Source organism: Photinus pyralis, unplaced genomic scaffold, assembly GCF_008802855.1.
Source record: "Photinus pyralis isolate 1611_PpyrPB1 unplaced genomic scaffold, Ppyr1.3 Ppyr1.4_LG3a, whole genome shotgun sequence".
NCBI lineage: Eukaryota > Metazoa > Arthropoda > Insecta > Coleoptera > Lampyridae > Photinus > Photinus pyralis.
The window spans coordinates 9,488,429-9,506,590 of record NW_022170509.1 but is presented as its reverse complement, the minus strand read 5'-3'; the positions used below and the strand labels follow the sequence as shown (position 1 = coordinate 9,506,590).

Below are 18,162 nucleotides of genomic sequence, written 5' to 3'. Positions count from 1 at the left end.
CTTTTAAAAACACTCTTGAAACGTTCTTAGAATCCTTTTTTAGCACTTTTTAGGTTTTGTTAAACTCCAAGTCTAAGCTTTTAATAATCCTCAGGATTTTCATAGATAGAATCTTCTGAAAACTTTACTATTATCTTGGAATTGTCTTAGACTCTTTTTAGAATTTTTGTAGAATCTTTCAAAAATTTTTTTAAATTTTCTTAGAATCTCCCAAACATTTTTTTATCATCTTGCAATTTTCTTAGAACCCTTAAAATAGTCTGACTTTTTTTATAATTTTTTTTCTACATAGAATTTTCAGAATTATCTGCAATCTTTTTCGAATCTTGGTTAAAATTAAAAAAAAACTTATCTCCTTAAATAAGAAAGTTGACATTTCGCAAATTGCGTATGCGCACATTGTTACAATATACAATATGCGTGTCTTTACTAGAAGCATCTGTGGTTAAAATGTCAAAAAGATATCTCCATAAATAAGAAAGATGACATTGCGCATGCACGCATTAATCGTCAAGATTTTTCTTGGTTGAGGTGCCAGAGCTATAAGCGATCGAATCCAAAAAAAAAAACAATAAATATCTTGAAAAATGTAGGAGTAGTTAAGGCCTCGGGCGGATACAGGGTGTTGCATTTACAAAATACCAAACTGTGGTCCAAAAAATTTTTTTACTACGCCACTGGATTATACGTCTAAAAAAACAGTTTTTATTTTTTTCTCAGCCAAAATAGGACACACTGTACATTATCTGTACAATTTTGGATTTTGAAAATATATGTTGATAAATGTCATTGAGATTCCAAAAGCGCTTGGGGAAACTTTATCCCCCCCCCCCTCATGTTTAGTCTCGGTCGGTATCGATTCAAATGTAACAACTTTATTATTTTATTTCTAGATCTCAGCACTCAGAACACGTAGGAACTGGTTTTTATTTCATAATTGGCAGTACAAGAAATTTTAAAAAAATTACAAAAACGACTTGTCTTAAGGAGATCTCCCCCCTTTCTTCATGAATTATTTCCCGAGATGCTGTTTCTGAAAGTAAAATGTTCACCATTTTGCCTCCGACTTTGCATACGCATGCCCCTAGTGGTGCCAATGAAGAGGGGTGGGGGGGAGGGGGTCAACACACGAAAGGTATCGAATGGAATTGGTTTCTACAAACCATAACTTTCCTCCGCAAGATCCTTCACTGGGGGAATTTTACCTTTCTTGGTATTCTAATTAGATGTTTCAACGAAAGGAGCTGTTTTCTACGAACTACCGCCTTTCTTCCTTCCCTTCTATCAAAATGGAGGGGGAGGGGGTTATCCTTCATGATAATCTAATAAAAGGTTTCAACGGAAGGAATTCATTTCATTTCTACCAACCACAATCTTCCTTCTCGATCCCTTATCGTGATAATAATAATTTATTTTCATCAAGTAAATGATCGGTTATAATTCCTCATATCTTAAGAGCGGAGTGTCAGAGGAGGTACTCACAAATAGCGATTGGGCCGTCTGGAAATGGAAATATATCCATCGGTGATATTAAAACTTTAAGAGCGAATATCTCGAAAACGGTGTATCGGAAGAGGGTGTCCCATTTTTATGGTATAAATAAGTAACTGATTTTTTTTAAATAGAACACCCTGTATATTTTTAGTTGTTTCAATATCATTTGCCGATGTTGCCAATTTATTTACTTTTTCCCGAATAATTCCCCATGAGCAAGGCTTACTTTGACGAATCGTAGCGACCTTGTTTTTCGAACTTTTGCGTTCTCTTGCAATGTCCTGTGTCTAAACCCCGTAGTTATTAGGTTTTTCCATTGAATAAAAACACTATTATTCAATGGTTTTTCAATATTCTTCAGAAAAGCACCTACCCACTAATTAATTACATGTTTATACAGTATTAGGCCGTGATAATAACGAGATAGGACGAATCGCATACGATTTTCAGTAAGGGAATTTTTGAACTCGGCACAGTGTTCTCACATTCAATAGTGCTCGTCTTTGCACTCGTAGAAATCTATTGGCGTTTAAGAATCGAAAATATACAAGGTGTTCTATCTAAAAAATCAGTTATTTTACACTGTGAAAAACATCTTCAGTTCGGGCTGGTTGGAAATTTGGAAAATTTTAGTCAATCTGCAAAGGGTGGTCTTTTTCTTCTACGTGGTGTAATTGCAGGGAGAAATATTATAAACGATGGATTGTTGGAGATTTCAAACAGAAAGTTGTGTTGAACATTTACAGACGGAAAACATTTTACTCTTTAAAAGTTGCTTAAAATAACCCAAAACGTCAACATTTGATGAAATTAACATGTCCAAGAAATGGTGATCGCATTTGCCATCTAGCTCAAGCTGGAAAGCTAAAAATTGGGCGGAAAAGAATAAATTTTTTTGAGTACACCTCCGATTTACGTGTTTAATCTTTTTTTCTAAAAACTTGGTGGGAGTGCACATTTTTTTCTTTTTTTGAATTTTTTCTCCAATTGATTTCTTTACACTTTTAAAGGGTAAAACACCAAAGTTGTGCCCCAGAGCTTGTTTAAAATTCTTTTGAACGTATAACAAAGTTAGCAAGAAAAAAACCCATTTTTCTAGGTAGCCTGAGTGTCGTCCAAAAACGGACGGACGGAACTTACACTATTAGTAGCAGTTTTTTTCTCGAAAGAATTGGCACTCCAAATTTCATAACGATCACACCTAAGTGCAAACGTATGAAATCGCCAAAGCTCTAATTAGTACCTAATCTGTATAATTTCTATAATGCCCCCCTTTATGGTCTGAAGGAATACCTAATGTTTTCTTAATAACCCAGAAAAACTATTAAATACCTTTGATACAAATAAATTGTTTACTATATTACATTAAGGTGCTTGTGTTAAATGAACTACAAACTCTATTATCACGCAAGTGTTGATAGGCACCCTGTAAATACTTTACGATTACTCAATGCGTTAATTACTACTAAAAAGTGAGTTCACATGTCCAGTGCTAAATTCACAGGATCGCAGTAACGTATGCATTTTTTTTACATTTTAATCGCCAACTCAAAACAGGTTAATTCAAAATTTTAAATTCAAAAATACTTATCATCATTACTGGGTAACAATATACAGGGTATTTCATAAAGAAAGCGAATATCTTCACATTCCCAAAAAAAATTAGACAATGTTGTACCTCGAAAATAAATAATTGTTTCTCAAATGCAAATACAAGGCGTACATGATATCTTTGTCTATATTTGGGAAAACATACAAATGATAATTAAGTAGTACTTAACCAGGTAGGGGTTTTCGATCTGTTAGTACATGATCAGCGGAGCATATAGTCTTATAATTATAATATTTAATGAACACTTCTTATCTCCAACATTTATTCTAAGGTTAATTTGTGTTTGTCTCTGTACAACATTTGTTATGCTCTCGCCACTTGTGCCGGAAGCTTCATTTACAGTTTCTTTACACTGTAAGCAAGTCAAATACTGACGCATATTTTTTTGTTACAGATTACTCTTTCAACAAAAGGAGTAGATTTTTGATTAATTCGTATCATCTAGTCATAGGTAAGTGCGTCACGATTTAATTTACGTGTTACTCCAATTTTATAATTCCAGTTGGGCTCTAACATTTGCGAAAAAATGGCAACACAGTTGTTTTACAGTTACGGAGAATTTTGTGCCAGCCACCCTTGGGAAATCATCATGGCCATGCTTACCTTGACGACTTGCATGCTAACAGTTGAACATCAGTACCCTTCGCCCCCACCGAAACCTCCTCTTCGCGATTGTGCTGGTTGTCTACAGGAGGTACTGAACGGATATTCGATTTGCCTACTAAACCTTAATTTTCTAGGCGGAATACAATGCGGCAGATGTGATTGTGATGACACTAATCCGATGTCTGGCAGTGCTCTACAGCTACTATCAGTTCCGAAATTTACATAAAATGGGATCGAAGTATATTTTGGGTATGTCTCAGTGTTTCTCAATTTTATACAAACATGGTTTATTAGCCGAAATAACGTGACAAATTTCTCACGGTTTATATGCTTTGATTACCTACTATCACCCAAATGTTTCCACTTGCATCATTTCTCAAATTTATATTAGGCATTGGCTTTGCCATATCTAATTTTCTGTTTAAGTTGATAGTAGCTTCATTGAAAATAAATTTGTATAAGAGAATGGTTTCAATGAGATTTCAAATCACGTCTCTAAAAACCGAACAATACGAACAAAAGTTCTTAAAATATAACATGACGTACTTGCATACGTAAAAAACAAATGAATGTAGATCATTCAAGGAGACAATGTTTATTGATGCGCATATCGAATCTGTATTGTTATAATAAATTATTCCTCCCACTTTTGGGCATCGCACAGTGGCCCCTCGCCTCCTCTCCCACAAGTTGATTTTTGTAGACTATTTGGTGAATATTTCAGTGAAATATTCTCTTACATAAGTTGACCGTGTGTGCGGACTTGGCGTCTTAAGAGTCATCAGGAGATGCTACAGTAGGCGGAGCTAAAAAACATGAACATGAACGTACTGTCATCATCTCGTTTTAATTTAATATGGATATACTATTCAATAAGGGACTTATTTAGACTTCTCGATTTCTTTCTTTTATACTACCTACATAGGTCTCTACTATCATAGCAAATCTCCATTAATGGATAAGGTGGTCCCAGTGTGTACTGTGTAGTGGCGGCAAGTTCAAGAGGATCTCCATAGCTGCGGTAGAGGTCGTTATCATTGACCCCGTAATTCGGTTTTGGTACGAATAGTACTTTTACGTCTCCCCACGCCATAGGTATTGTATCCTAGAGCAAAACTTGCCCTTAGTAACGTAGTACATAGTGTAGGGGCTAGCAGATCGAGACCTTTTTGTCATAACTTTGGTTAGGTTCACTATCTGTTGAGCCAAATTCCAATCTCCTCTCTTCCCTCTGAAAAGTGGTTCCAGAGTAATTGGTTTGCCCTCGTTATTTTGAACGAGAGTCTTTGATCTCGGCAGCAAAAACTCCAAGGTTTTCTTTGCGATCTCTGTATAACCCCAATTTTCTTCAAGGAACCGATTCTACTCTCTGTTTTTGAAAGAAAAAAATTACCCTTATGTGACCCAGCTAGCAATTGAGGTGTCATTCGACGTCGATTCGACTTCAATTAAGTAACGACACCAATTTCAATAAGTGCAGTATAACATAAATTCGACGTCGAATCGACTTAAGTGGTGTTTTTTGACACGTCAATTCGATGTGAGAAATAACTTGAATAGGTGTGATTTAACTAATAGGTGTTAGAGACACCTTATTAGGTAATTTTCTACGTCAAATCGACGTGGCGGATTACTTATTTTCTACATGTCGTTTTGAGCTTATAACCATACTTCATAAGAATAATAAGAATACTGTTATGAACTTTATGGCTGACGTCATGTCAGAAAAATTACCTATTATATGTAAAATATTCAATATGTTTAATTTCACGATTTCTATGTAGAAATATTTCGTGCGAATGCATCTTCTGCCTTCAAAAAACACAAAGCCTCTCTGAAATAACTATTATAAAAATAATAAAAAAATAATTATTGGTTTTTCATTTTTATAGTTGTACATTTTTGGCAGTTTAAGTATTTTATTCAAACATTCAATCATTCATAATACCTAAATAGAATTAGATTTTAATTGTATAACGCATATTTATTCATTAATGCTAAAAAACATGTATGATGATATTTCGGCCGTCTACGCTAGCCAATAAATATGTCTGCCTTCTCGTTATGTTAATCTAATAAGTAGAATACCCTAATTTGCACCTATATTTTCGACCTCATGTTTCAAGTTGGTGAAGAACAAGCTACTTTTGATACCTATTACCTAATTGGTGTACAATATTACCAATTTTTATACACTAATTGTAACAAATTCATGTAAATACCAGTATTATATACTTATTGGTGGTCTGTTTAAGTATACCTAATATGTGTAATCGCAACTAAGTATGTTGGGAATTCGACCTAACTAACTAAACCACCCTATTAAGTGTAAATCCAAAACCAAACCTACGTTCACTAAATCGACACCTATTAGGAGCTCCTCCCAAAAAAATCCCGGCAAATTTAAATGAACATTTTTAATTGGCCGAATTTTCAAAACCTGTAACACACGCAACTATTTGCTTCCCAATTATAATTGCCGCATCTGAATTGACATCCTTAACCTCAAACCTGTCACTGCGTTTTGTATTTGTCTTGCCTCAATTTGCCGTTAATTTCATTTATACGAACAAAATAATCTTTCTGAACTTAATAAACAATTTGAAACTATGTACTGCTGTGTGTTCAAAGATCAATATTCAAAACATAACACTTTATAACTTCGCCGTACAATGTGACATGCGATTTTAAATTTCCCGGTTTTTATAATTTTGTGACTGTGAAACGGGTCTGTAAGGGAGGTATGTTGATCCAAGCAGAAGCCCCCTCTCGCTCCCATCCCTTTCCACTGTCAGCTTTACTGCCACCAGGTCTTTGCAACAGAATTCACATAGTGGTAGTTAACTTAACCCTATTCCTAGCTAAGATGCACGGTCTGAAATTGACTTCGTTTGGCTCAGTAATGAACTGCGCTTCTTTCAGTACCAGCCCTCCTCGTATTAGGCCTTGGTAGTTCCAAGGTTCCTGTACCAGGGCTACATCAATATGATGTTTGCTTTTGTATTTACAGAGGGCGACAGATACCGCCCTACTGTGGTGCAGATTAATTTCCACTTCATGCTTATCTATGTCCTCTCCCTTCATCTTCGTCTTGGAGAGGAGTTTGAACGTCAATCCTGGTGAAGTTCACATAGGGTCAATGGTTAACAAGTGGCCCCCATCTTGTCCGCGGAAGTTTGGTCCCCCTGGTAAAGTTCACGTAGGGTCGATGGTTGCAAGTGGCTCCCATCTTGTCCCGAAAAGTTTGGTCCATAAAGATAATCAAAGTTTGTCACTTGGGGCCCTCATTCCTGTCTACCAGACACCAATTGCTGATTGTAACTCAAGCATTGTGGATCTTTTCAGGATCTTCTCCGGTTCTACTTGACCCCCTGGAATCTAGGTTTTTCACTTTGACGAATCGAAGTTTTGCCCCTTCTCACGGAGCTACCTCGCTAGCTCCGACTTCAACCAGTCCACGATACCTGGTTTGGCATGTAATCAACAGGGCTCCCCCTCGGTGATGACACTGTGAATTTGGGCAAAACCGCTACAATGTCAAGGATCTAGGCTTTGATTCGCCCCGTCCTTCCAGGTCTTCATGGGACAAAAGTCATTCTGAAGCCTGGAGCTACTTCGCTAAGAGTTCTTTTTTGAGCTACTTTCCCTTGGGAGTGCTTCCATCAGACCGGTGTCGCTTTTGCGACTCAGCCGTGGTAGGTGCGTTACCTAGTTGCTTAGAGCTCCCAGATTGCGCCACCGATCGATTTTGTTTTCGGATTGCACATATTTTGTCACAAAATGTATATAAAGTATAACAGGATGCCATATTTGAAATCTCCATTAAAAAGTGTCCGAATAATGTGCTAATTAGAAATGTCTACTACGACTATAGTAGTTTATCATAAAAAAATTAAAAAAATTTCTGATTTTCGTTTTTTTGTGATATCTTCAAAAGTATTGAAGATATTTCAAATTCTTTTCAAATTCTTATTCAGCACGAAAATTTGCAACTTTGCCCCCATTTAACCAACTTTCTATCTCTTAAGATAAGTGAGATCCCCATAATGGCACTCGAAAAATGGACACAGTGTATTTGTATTTCACCGGATCCTAGGAAAACTCAAAATATGTCAATTCAAGATCCACACTATACCAGGGCGTTCCTCATCTGTTGTGTTACACATAAAAGACCTACATCAACTTGCTCAATGTTCCATTTTCGAAGATTTACTTTTGCGCGATACCATCCCCCGTATAACACAACAGGCACCGCGCCTCCTGACAGCACACGGCACGCTAGATTTCATAAGTTTGCTAAATACTATAGCACGAATTTTTCCATTTTTTTGTGTATCAACCATTATGCATATTTTATGTTGTTGTACAGTAAATTGCAAAGATCTTTAATAAACATAGAATTGCATTTGAAAAACAAAAGTTGCCTCCAATTCCGGTTTAACTGGAAGTGATCCCCGAAGTTTCAATATGCGAAACTTCTTTGTCCCCTCTTCCCTCATAATGGTTAGGTTGGGAGAGGCTTCTCCTATCTTCTGTAGGTCCGCTGCGACGACTCAAGAATCTTTTTTGGGACGAGAATCACATCCTACCCTTCCATGCTCCCTGTTCCTGTTTTGAAGGCGGGTACAAAAATCTGTGCCACAAACTCCTGAGACTTTTCTCTTTGCTGCCCTAGCTGATGTCTATACTCCTGGACCCTGCTTTTGTAAGAACATAACCTTGGCCTAAAGAACTTATTTATTGTGTAGAATAATCGTGGAAATACAAACTAAACGACTAAAAAAGAGAGCGTAGGGCGTCTATGAAATGGATAGCACTCAAAGCAACATATTCTCGTAATGCTGAATGATTGAACTAACGAATTTCGGTAAAGTAACTTCGAATTTGTTATTTTCATATTCAAAGATCCCATTCTCTGTTGGAAGTTATGCGCCTGCGCGAATCCAAACACCATTTTAACAAAAGTTCTGTTTTACGTTGTAAAACCTAATAAGTAATAATAAAAAAAATAGCAGCGTTCTATGTGCTCTTGGTGCAAATAATAATAATTAATGTCATTGACATTGTTTAATTTTGCCCTTTAAATTTCTCTTTTATTTTCAGGTATTGCGGGACTATTCACTGTGTTCTCCAGCTTTATTTTTACTTCGACAGTTATTAACTTTTTGAAAATCGAAGTCTCAGACCTAAAGTGCGTAGTAAAAAATGTAAGGCTTCGTATACTAAACGTCTTCCTTTCAGAGATACTGTGTTCTTCTTCTTACTTTTAATAGACTTATCAAAAGCTGGGAAATTGGCGCAGTTTGCACTAAGAGGTTCCAAACAGGAGGTTAAAAGTAATATTGCGACGGGCATGTCCTTACTGGGACCGTTGATGACTTTAGATACAATTGTGGAAACGCTGGTTATCGGGGTTGGGACTTTGTCTGGTAAGATTTATGCTGCGTGGGTGTATAAATATTTTTGTTTGCTTTCGTAGGTGTACACAGGCTCGAGGCACTGTCGTACATTGCGCTGTTATCGGTTATTGTAAACTACATCATATTTATGACTTTCTATCCGGCTTGTTTGTCATTAATATTAGAGGTAAAAATGAATATACCTACTTCAAAAGGGTTATTGAATGTTTTATTCAATATAGTTGTCCCGCATGACCAATACATGTGGTGGAAGAAATGTGAATCTCATCGCGGCAACTCTCACAGAATCACACAAATCCAACCCTGTAGTGCAAAGAGTCAAATTAATTATGTCCGGAGGACTTTTGTTGGTGCATTTACACAGGTAGTGATTCTTATGCTCGGAGTAGAAGTAAAATGCATCGATTGTTTTCAGTCATTTATCCTTTAAAGATTATGGAATTGAGGTCATAGGGTCTCAGAGAGTGCCAGGAATTCTTTTGAATCACACAGAAGATGATCCCATACGAAATTACGTTCTCAAGTAAGTGCGACTATCATAATGTAGTTCGATAGTTTAACGTGCCAATTGTAGGTGGGTGGCATTAAGTACCGACCACATAATCATCCTAACCTTATTGTTAGCGTTAATTGCCAAATTTGTGCTCTTTGAAAACAAAGAAGAAATGGATAAGGAGAGCTACAGAGCCCTAGAAGCTCTATCACCTGCAGTGCCATCGTTACATAACACCAATTTACACCAAATTCCACCACCACCTGTCGTTAGGCAAGATTCTGAACGTGTCTTTTCTTTAATTAGTCAAGATTCAGATGATGGTAAGTATAACTTAAATTTTCACATGTCTTGGAGTTGAAAGGAGGAGTAAATCTCTTGTGGAAAACTTTTTAATATTTATTTCGTTGACCGCCCTTTATGTGAAAATACTTTTTGAGGTCACCGATCACAAATCTAACAAGCATTACTATTATATATACTACACCCTACTTTAACTTAACCTACCTAAAAGGATATTAATGTAATTGCCCTTTTAGTATAGCTTGCCACTAAATACCAGATCATACAAATTTTATCTGTCAAATCAAAGGTTTAACAGGAACAGTCAAACAAAGATACCTTTGAACTTTCCCCTTTTTGTTACCAAAATAAACGCTTTTGAAAAAACTTTGAAAATAACTAAGATATCACTAAAAAACTGAAAATGTCAAATTTTGTCAATCCAATATGGCGTCCATAAGAAATAAGAAAGTAGTAATCTGTAACTTCTACATCTAGCGTGCTATGGACATTCTGATAATAGATTCAGATTCTCAGAAAAATAGTTAAACGGAATGGGAACCATTTCCAACCGTTTAAGCTAGAAAAAACGAAAACGGAATTTGACATTTTCAGTTTTTCGGTGATATTTCAGTTGTTTTAAAAATTTCAAGTGTTTTTTTTACCCACAAAAAACTTTACCCCCAAATTTAACCTACATTGTATCTCTCACCGTTAAGGAGACCACCCCAATGGTGATCCACGAATTTGAACCACTCTGTACATTTGGCCAAATTACAAGATTATGTGTATCTCTGCAGATGAGAAAACTTATGAAGATAAAGGAGTTCAAACCACTCCGATTTCATCCGAAAAACAAGAAAGGGTAAGATTTGCAGTTCGTAAGCCGATACGCAGCGTGGAGGAGTGTCTGAGTATATACAACAGTCAGTTAAGTGCTGCCGAACTAACGGACGAGGAAGTAATATTACTCATCGAAAATAAACATCTGCCCGCATACCAAATCGAAAAGGCGGTCGACAATCCCGAACGTGGTGTAAGCATTCGACGGAAATTGGTCGGCCTGTCTGGGAATTTTATCGATGCGTTAGCTAATTTGCCATACAAAAACTACGATTATGGCAATGTATGGATCGTGTTTATTATTTGCGACATGTGCTAAACGATTTTTTGAAGGTTCTTGGGGCATGCTGTGAAAATGTGATCGGTTACATGCCCGTTCCCGTCGGCATTATTGGTCCGCTGTTGCTCGATGGACAACTGATTCATGTGCCAATGGCAACAACTGAAGGTTGTTTAGTGGCAAGCACGAATCGAGGCAGCCGAGCTTTGTTGAGGACCGGCGTTACGAGTCGTGTCGTCGCCGATGGTATGACTAGAGGCCCTGTTCTCCGATTTCCATCAATTGTTGATGCAAGGTATGTAAATAGCGCTTGACGAGTATCCATGTTTGGAAACCAAAAATAAAAACGAGTTTCTTCAAAACTTAATTGTTCGCCATGGAAGCATTTTATTGCACCCAGTGTCTCTTCTTCATTATATTTACTTCTGCGTATGTGCGCAGGCCGCTTTTGACGTGTTTAATATAATCCATCCATTTGCGCTTCTCTTAAAATTTCAGTATAATCAGTTCACACAAAAAACCTACTTGAAGCTTTGGACAGGTTCAAGTATATAACCGATCAATTCACTTTTATTAACAAACGCTTTTGTTAAAATCAGATCGGTCCACAAATAAGAAATTTACCTATGCGCATGCGCACACGTAGCTTTTCACATGTTGAGTATAATCCCTCAATTTGTCTTTATTAAAAGGTGCTACATCTAACAGTCCAAAAAGTAATAGGTGATCTCCAATGAACTACTGTATCCGGCACGTCAGAAGGCGAACCATCACGAATCCCCACTATACATATTCTATTAATTGCAGCTATTAGTGTGACACGAAGCCAGTTTGCTCCTCCTGCTCGGTAGCCGCAATTGTGGTGTGTGCGTCACCACAAAGAGATTCTTCGTGGCCACCGCCACCGCGATCCTGAGCGACATTCTGCTACCACACCCTCCTTCTTCCTTCGCGAGGACCGCCCCAGTTCCAAAAGAATGTCTGTAACTGTGCACCCATGCGGCTAACCTTTTCTAATACCCTTTCCATGTGCATAATATAGTTGATGCTCCTACCTATCCTCACCCTGAGGACGTCCACATATCTTGCGAGGGGGACCTGTGTCCCGGCAACTTCGACCGGGATAGGGGACCAATAGCCCAGTTTGCCTTTTTGCCTCCACTAAGGCCAGCTCGCCGTCTGACTCATTACTTCTGCCGCCGTGTTGAGGCTGCTATCAGTTAGCACCACAATCAGGGCGTCTGCATACGTCAGAAAGTCCACCGCTCTGGAAACTTCCAGCCCTAGGAACCATCCTTGCGAAATGCATCCATTAATGTCGAAACGGTACACCAATCCTGACGGTAATTTTGCCTCTGCCATTCTATGAGTGAGGTAGTTGCGCACCAAACTTCTCATTTACTTGGGCACCCCCCTCCCGGTCGAGTCACCACCGCCACCTCCCTAGGTCTCCACATGCCTCCTCGACCATGGAGAGCATCCTTGGTCCCCTAACCTTTCTGGAAGCTGTATATATCGTCTGTCCGATAGCGCAAACATTTCCTCGAGCCTCCTGGTCATAATTCTCTAGGGGAGCTTCCCACTATAGGCCTAACAGATCTTGGGTCCTTCTTTGGTAACTACTAACACCCTCTTCCGCATGGCTTGGTAAATTCTCGTGGGCAGCACCGAGTTGAATGCTGGATTTAGCATCCTTGGAGCCACAAGCCATCCAGCCCAGGCGCTTTCTTTCTGGCGGTTTTCTTTGCCACCTCCCTTATCTCCTCGTCGCTAATCGGCTCGACTGGGTGCTCCTGCTCATCCCCCTTCGGAATATCGTCTTCTACCTTGGGAATAGATGCTGGATCTTCTCTTTGATTTTTTTTCCAGTGGCGACCACTCTCTCCACCCCTCTCCACACATCACAGATGCACTTCCCACGGTGTGTTGACGTATGCTGGTGCGGCCCGGCTTGCGATGGATTGTGGGAAGCCAGCTTTAACACGTTTTATGTTCCATTCAAGGTCATTATGACAATAAACTATACAGAGATACTTCATTATTCTTTGTTCTCTTTTCTTCATTATAAAATTATATCATAATATGATCATAATTATTAAATGTTTAGATTCATTAATACATTCAATGAATAATCATGGAAAAAACGTGGGTTTATCTACGATAAGTATTTAATGAGAAGGGGGAACTTTACACATGAACATCTAAAGGCTGCGTGGTACACATCTAAAATATACGCTAAATAATGCAAGAAGAATCAAGCTGTTGGAGGAGTCCTTAGCAATATTGCATTTTCCTTTTTTCCTTGTCGCATCACCAGTAGATATGTCTTGTGTAGACCTTCCAACCGCTTTTTGAGAGTACCCTCCTCCAACACTTCATTCTGCAGGAATTTGTACTAAAAGTTTTGGCATCACCAGTGGATGTGTCTCGTCCAGAGCTGTTCCACTTGCGCTTACGAGTACCCTCTTTGAAAACTTCATTTTTGAGATATTCATTTTGACTTGACCAATAGATATGTTTCGGCCAGACGATTCCTTTTACCTTTGTGAGTACTCTCCTTCGACACTCCGCCCTTGAGATATATAACGATCACGATAAGGGATCAAGGAGGAGGACTGTGGTCAGTAGAAATTAATTCCTTTCGTTGAGACCTTTCACTAGAGTACCATGAAGGGTAAAACCAGTTCTCCCCCCTTCAAACCTCTGTTTTGATAAGGAGTAATGAAGAGGTAGTTGGTATAAAACAGTTTCTTTCATTGAGACCTTTCATTAGAATACCGTGAATAGCATGAACGGCAGTTTTACCGTCTTTTTGTTTAGAACTGTGTGTGTACCACTGCGTAGAGCCTTTCCTAAAGGTGGGCGCGTTTCTTTCCCAATCCCTTTTGTGTAAGGATACTACTGGGAGTACCTCTAGGTTGTACTTTATCAGCATTATTTCCGATCTTTTTTAAAAAATCTTCAAGAATTGCTAGGTGTCCTACTAGGTGGTCATGGCTCCTTTCATGCCATAACAGGGTAGCCTTTGTATATTCTTCAGCTGTTTTTGTGCAGGTGTTTTGGCCACCATATGACTGCAGCATATGTGACCATGGGTTTGATGATAGTTTCATACGACCATTTGATCGTTTTAGGCGTTAAGCCTCAGTTCCTGCTCAGTAGCCTTCTTCAGGCCTACATTCCCAGTTATTTGAACTCTTTACTAAGATCGATGGCGGTGCCCCCCATAATAGGTTCCTTCTGGTAAAAGGCACCACCACCGTTTTTAACGGATTACCCTGTTATCTGTACACCACTTCAGTGCGATGTTCAGAGCCTTTTGCATTTGCTCAGATACCACTGTATCGTGTTATCAGATCTATTGTTGTGAAAGTGAGACCTTTGTTTTTAGCGACCGCTTCGATGCGATGTGTCATCGAAAGCGCCCTCTATATCCGTAAACGTGGTTAAAGCCACTTCTTTTGACAGGAGCACTTTTTCAAGTGTGTATGTTACACTATGTAGGGCCGTGATTGTCTATCTTCCTTTTGATAGGCGTGTTATTGGGGGTGAAGCGGACGTTTTGTTAGAACCTCGCTTCTCAGAAATTGGTCTAAGACTTTTTCCATTCTTTTCAACGGGAACAAGCTGAAGCCGATGGGTCTATACGCCATGGGCAGGTCAATTGAACGTCCCCCTTTTGGTGTGAACAGCACATTCACCTCCTGCCACGTTCTGGGTATGTAAGCCAAACACACAGTTTTCTAGTATGTGCCCAACAACCTTTTGGAAGAGTGCTGATAAGGTTCCCCCTCCACCAGGCGCCTTAAAGGGTTTGAAGGCTATTAGAGCCAATTCTACCCTCTCCTGTGTGAAGATTTTTGAGGCTTCGCTTTTAACTCTGGAGTGAGACCGTACCTGCCCTTCTGCCTCTATCTGTTGAAGAAAAGTTACTTTTTGTGAGCCGAGAAATTGATGTCCATTAATCTAGCAGAACACAATCAAACATACTGCATAATTAGATGCTAATTATGTGCCCTATCCCCAAATTAAATGCTCCTTTTTTTTTAATTATTACATGTTCTGCCAGGTTCATATGAACTCAGCACAAAACCCAAAGAACCCAAGAAAACCCAAAACGCAAGAAAATGAAAAGTGAACTAACTATAATTAGGTGCTAATTAAGTGTCCTATTCCCGAATTAAATGCCTCTTTTTTTTTTAAATTATTATGTGTTCTGTCAGGTTCATATGAACTCTGCAGAGCACTACCTCAAAAAACCAAGAAAATGAAAAGTAAACTAACTATAATTAGGTGCTAATTAAGTGCCCTATCCCCGAATTAAATGCTCCTTTTTTTTTTAATTATCACATGTTCTGCCAGGTTCATATGAATTCAGCAGAGCACTCCCTTAAAACCCAAGAAAATGAAGTGAACTAACTATAATTAGGTGCTAATTAAGTGTCCTAGTCCTGAATTAAATGCTTCTTTTTATTTAAATTAAGAACCTGGCAGAACATGTAGTAATTTAAAAAAAAAGGAGCATTTAATTCGGAAATAGGGCACTTAATTAACACCTAATTATGCAATATGTTTGATTGTGTTCTGCTGACCTTGCCCTGCTAGGTTCATGGACATGAGAAGTTGAGTGCTTGTGAGGAGCTCTAATGTTTCTCTGGAGCTCACTGTATTTCCCATCGAGTTTCTTAAGATTCCCAATGCCATTGGAGTGGTCTTTTTGTTCTTATCATGGAATTGTACTCGACTAACGCGCTTCTGTACTCTTCCCATGTTTCTTCGCGCCTTTGTCGTTTGGCTTTGTCCAATAGTCTTCTGATGTTTTTCCAGTTCCTCACTCCTTTTAGTTTTTGTGGGATTGTGTGTAACAGAAGGGGGAAAGGGGCTGAAATTCTCCTAGTTATATCTTCATAGTACCCTGTCCAAAAAAGGACCACCTTTTCATGATCTCCCTAAAGTAAGTGCACAAAAAATGTATTAACTTTTGGTTATGTTGCAGCAACGCCATGGCTTGGCTGGAGAAACCCGAAAATTTCGCATTGGTCAAAGCGAGTTTCGACGGCAGTAGCCGATTCGCTAGACTCTCCAGGTTACATATACGTATCGCAGGACGTTACCTGTTCGTTAGATTCGTCGCGAAAACCGGCGACGCGATGGGAATGAATATGATTTCGAAAGGGACGGAGGTCGCTTTGAAAATGGTACAGAAACATTATCCGGATATGGAAATTTTGAGCCTTAGCGGGAATTTCTGTACGGACAAGAAGCCGGCCGCTGTGAATTGGTACGTTTATTGTTTTCGAAGGGGGCAGGAAATTAATTCGGTTTTTAGGATTGAGGGTCGAGGAAAATCGGTGGTGTGCGAGGCGGTTGTCCCGGCAAGGATCGTTAAGACAATGTTGAAGACGTCCGTTCATTCATTGGTTGACGTTAATATCTCCAAGAATATGATTGGATCGGCGATCGCTGGAAGCTTGGGAGGATTTAATGCTCACGCTGCCAACATTGTGACTGCCATATTTATTGCTACAGGTCAAGATCCCGCACAAAACATTGCCAGCAGTAATTGTATCACTTTGATGGAACCTTGGGGAGAGAGCGGAGAAGATTTATACATATCTTGCACGATGCCTTCTATTGAGATTGGAACAGTGGGTGGTGGTACTATATTACCCGCGCAAGCGGCCTGCTTAGACATTCTGGGTGTAAAAGGTGCGCATCCAGTAACTCCGGGCGAAAATGCAAAGCAGTTAGCTAGAATCGTGTGTGGCGCAGTTTTAGCTGGCGAGTTATCACTTATGGCTGCACTGACAGCCGGACACATTGTTAAAAGTCATTTAAAATACAACCGGTCTTCCGTTCTTCTTAATCGGGAACAATCAGTGTGCTCTAATGTACCTTAACGTGATACTTTTCTTGTTTTAATGATTTTATAAATCTTCATTTTGCATTCATCATGTTTTTATGAGGAGAATAAATTTGCAAAACTAAATGGCAAAATTGCGGGCATCTTGCTATTATCTTTGACAGCGTTGAACACCGTCCACTTTAATGTCAGAGTAAGAGACAATGAAAGCAGATCTTATGGTCTAGATTGCACAGAAAGAGAAACCAGTGATTAGTTAGCTTTTTATGATTTTATTTATTGCCGAAGATGAGAATCTACATACAGTTAAACCAAATACTTGGTACCTACATTATGTTATAGCTTTCTGTTACAATAACGCCGCCAAGTTAAGTATCGATTAGTCAAGGGATGTAAGCTCAATTGAGAAACAAGATACTTATATTACTGTGATACTAGTCTCGAATGTATTTAAAAAGATGTCTGACTCCTTCAAATGATGCTTGTAAATTTATCAGTTGTTGCAGATTTCGTTACATTTGTAAAAACTTTATTCCTGTAACAGAAAAATCCCTTGTGGTGGTTACTGGTCTATTATCTAGTCATAAAAATAATAATAATCAGTTAATTTTTATGCGTAGTTTTAATTGGCAAATATTTTAGCCAATATTATTTTAGTTTATAAAAAAACGAGATCTTTCACGAAACTTTGTTGAATTATTTGGTGCACACATCGAATAGTTAATTTTAGTTAACAGATTGAAATCTACGGACAAAGGTACCTAAAGTCATATTGAAGAAAGTAAAGCTCAGATTTCAGATGACTTCTATTTATTTATCATCGTCAGTTATGACTTTAGCGCTAATTTTTGATCCTACAAACGATTGTAGATAGGCATAGGTATGCGATTTAATTGTAAGCAGTTTATAGATGTTATTATATTGAATATTTTGCAAAAAATTAAATTTTTATACAATGTGTGATACACGTTTTATGAACTTCCTCTCCTTATAGCTACGACACATAATGCCGGGACTGTTCTCGAATTTCAAGTTTATGCTGGGAATTACCACGTGAGGGCCCATATTGTTACCTGTTCCAGGGGTGGAATTCTGCTAACAAAAAAATTTCCACATGTTCCGTGCCTAGGGCTATCCACCTTTTTTTTTGATTTATTAATCAAAGCTCAAGATTGTTGATTATTTGCGCTTGGTTTTGTTTTAATTACTTTATACCAGTATTTTGCCAAGACCTGTTTCTTTGTTTTGTTGCGATGTTAATTAACATAA

The 18,162-nt window shown here is 38.4% G+C and overlaps 1 protein-coding gene across 10 annotated transcripts in view; it reads left to right on the top strand.

Moving 5' to 3' along the window:
* The window catches only part of LOC116165673 (3-hydroxy-3-methylglutaryl-coenzyme A reductase-like), a 47,993-nt gene extending 30,139 nt beyond the window's left edge, over positions 1-17,854 (top strand). For 9 of the 10 annotated variants that reach the window (XM_031480309.1, XM_031480311.1, XM_031480310.1 and 6 more), the window contains exons 2-14: positions 3,501-3,557; positions 3,609-3,800; positions 3,847-3,961; positions 8,816-8,903; positions 8,954-9,141; positions 9,192-9,298; positions 9,354-9,496; positions 9,548-9,655; positions 9,707-9,948; positions 10,708-11,033; positions 11,084-11,325; positions 16,027-16,311; positions 16,360-17,854. In XM_031480309.1, coding sequence (XP_031336169.1) covers positions 3,633-3,800; positions 3,847-3,961; positions 8,816-8,903; positions 8,954-9,141; positions 9,192-9,298; positions 9,354-9,496; positions 9,548-9,655; positions 9,707-9,948; positions 10,708-11,033; positions 11,084-11,325; positions 16,027-16,311; positions 16,360-16,930 — 2,583 coding nt within the window. In that variant the 5' untranslated portion in view covers positions 3,501-3,557; positions 3,609-3,632 and the 3' untranslated portion in view covers positions 16,931-17,854. Of the gene's footprint in view, positions 1-2,991; positions 3,011-3,500; positions 3,558-3,608; positions 3,801-3,846; positions 3,962-8,815; positions 8,904-8,953; positions 9,142-9,191; positions 9,299-9,353; positions 9,497-9,547; positions 9,656-9,706; positions 9,949-10,707; positions 11,034-11,083; positions 11,326-16,026; positions 16,312-16,359 lie in introns of those variants that run through there. The other variant, XM_031480318.1, reaches the window with a different exon arrangement.
* The last annotated feature ends 308 nt before the right edge of the window (positions 17,855-18,162 follow it).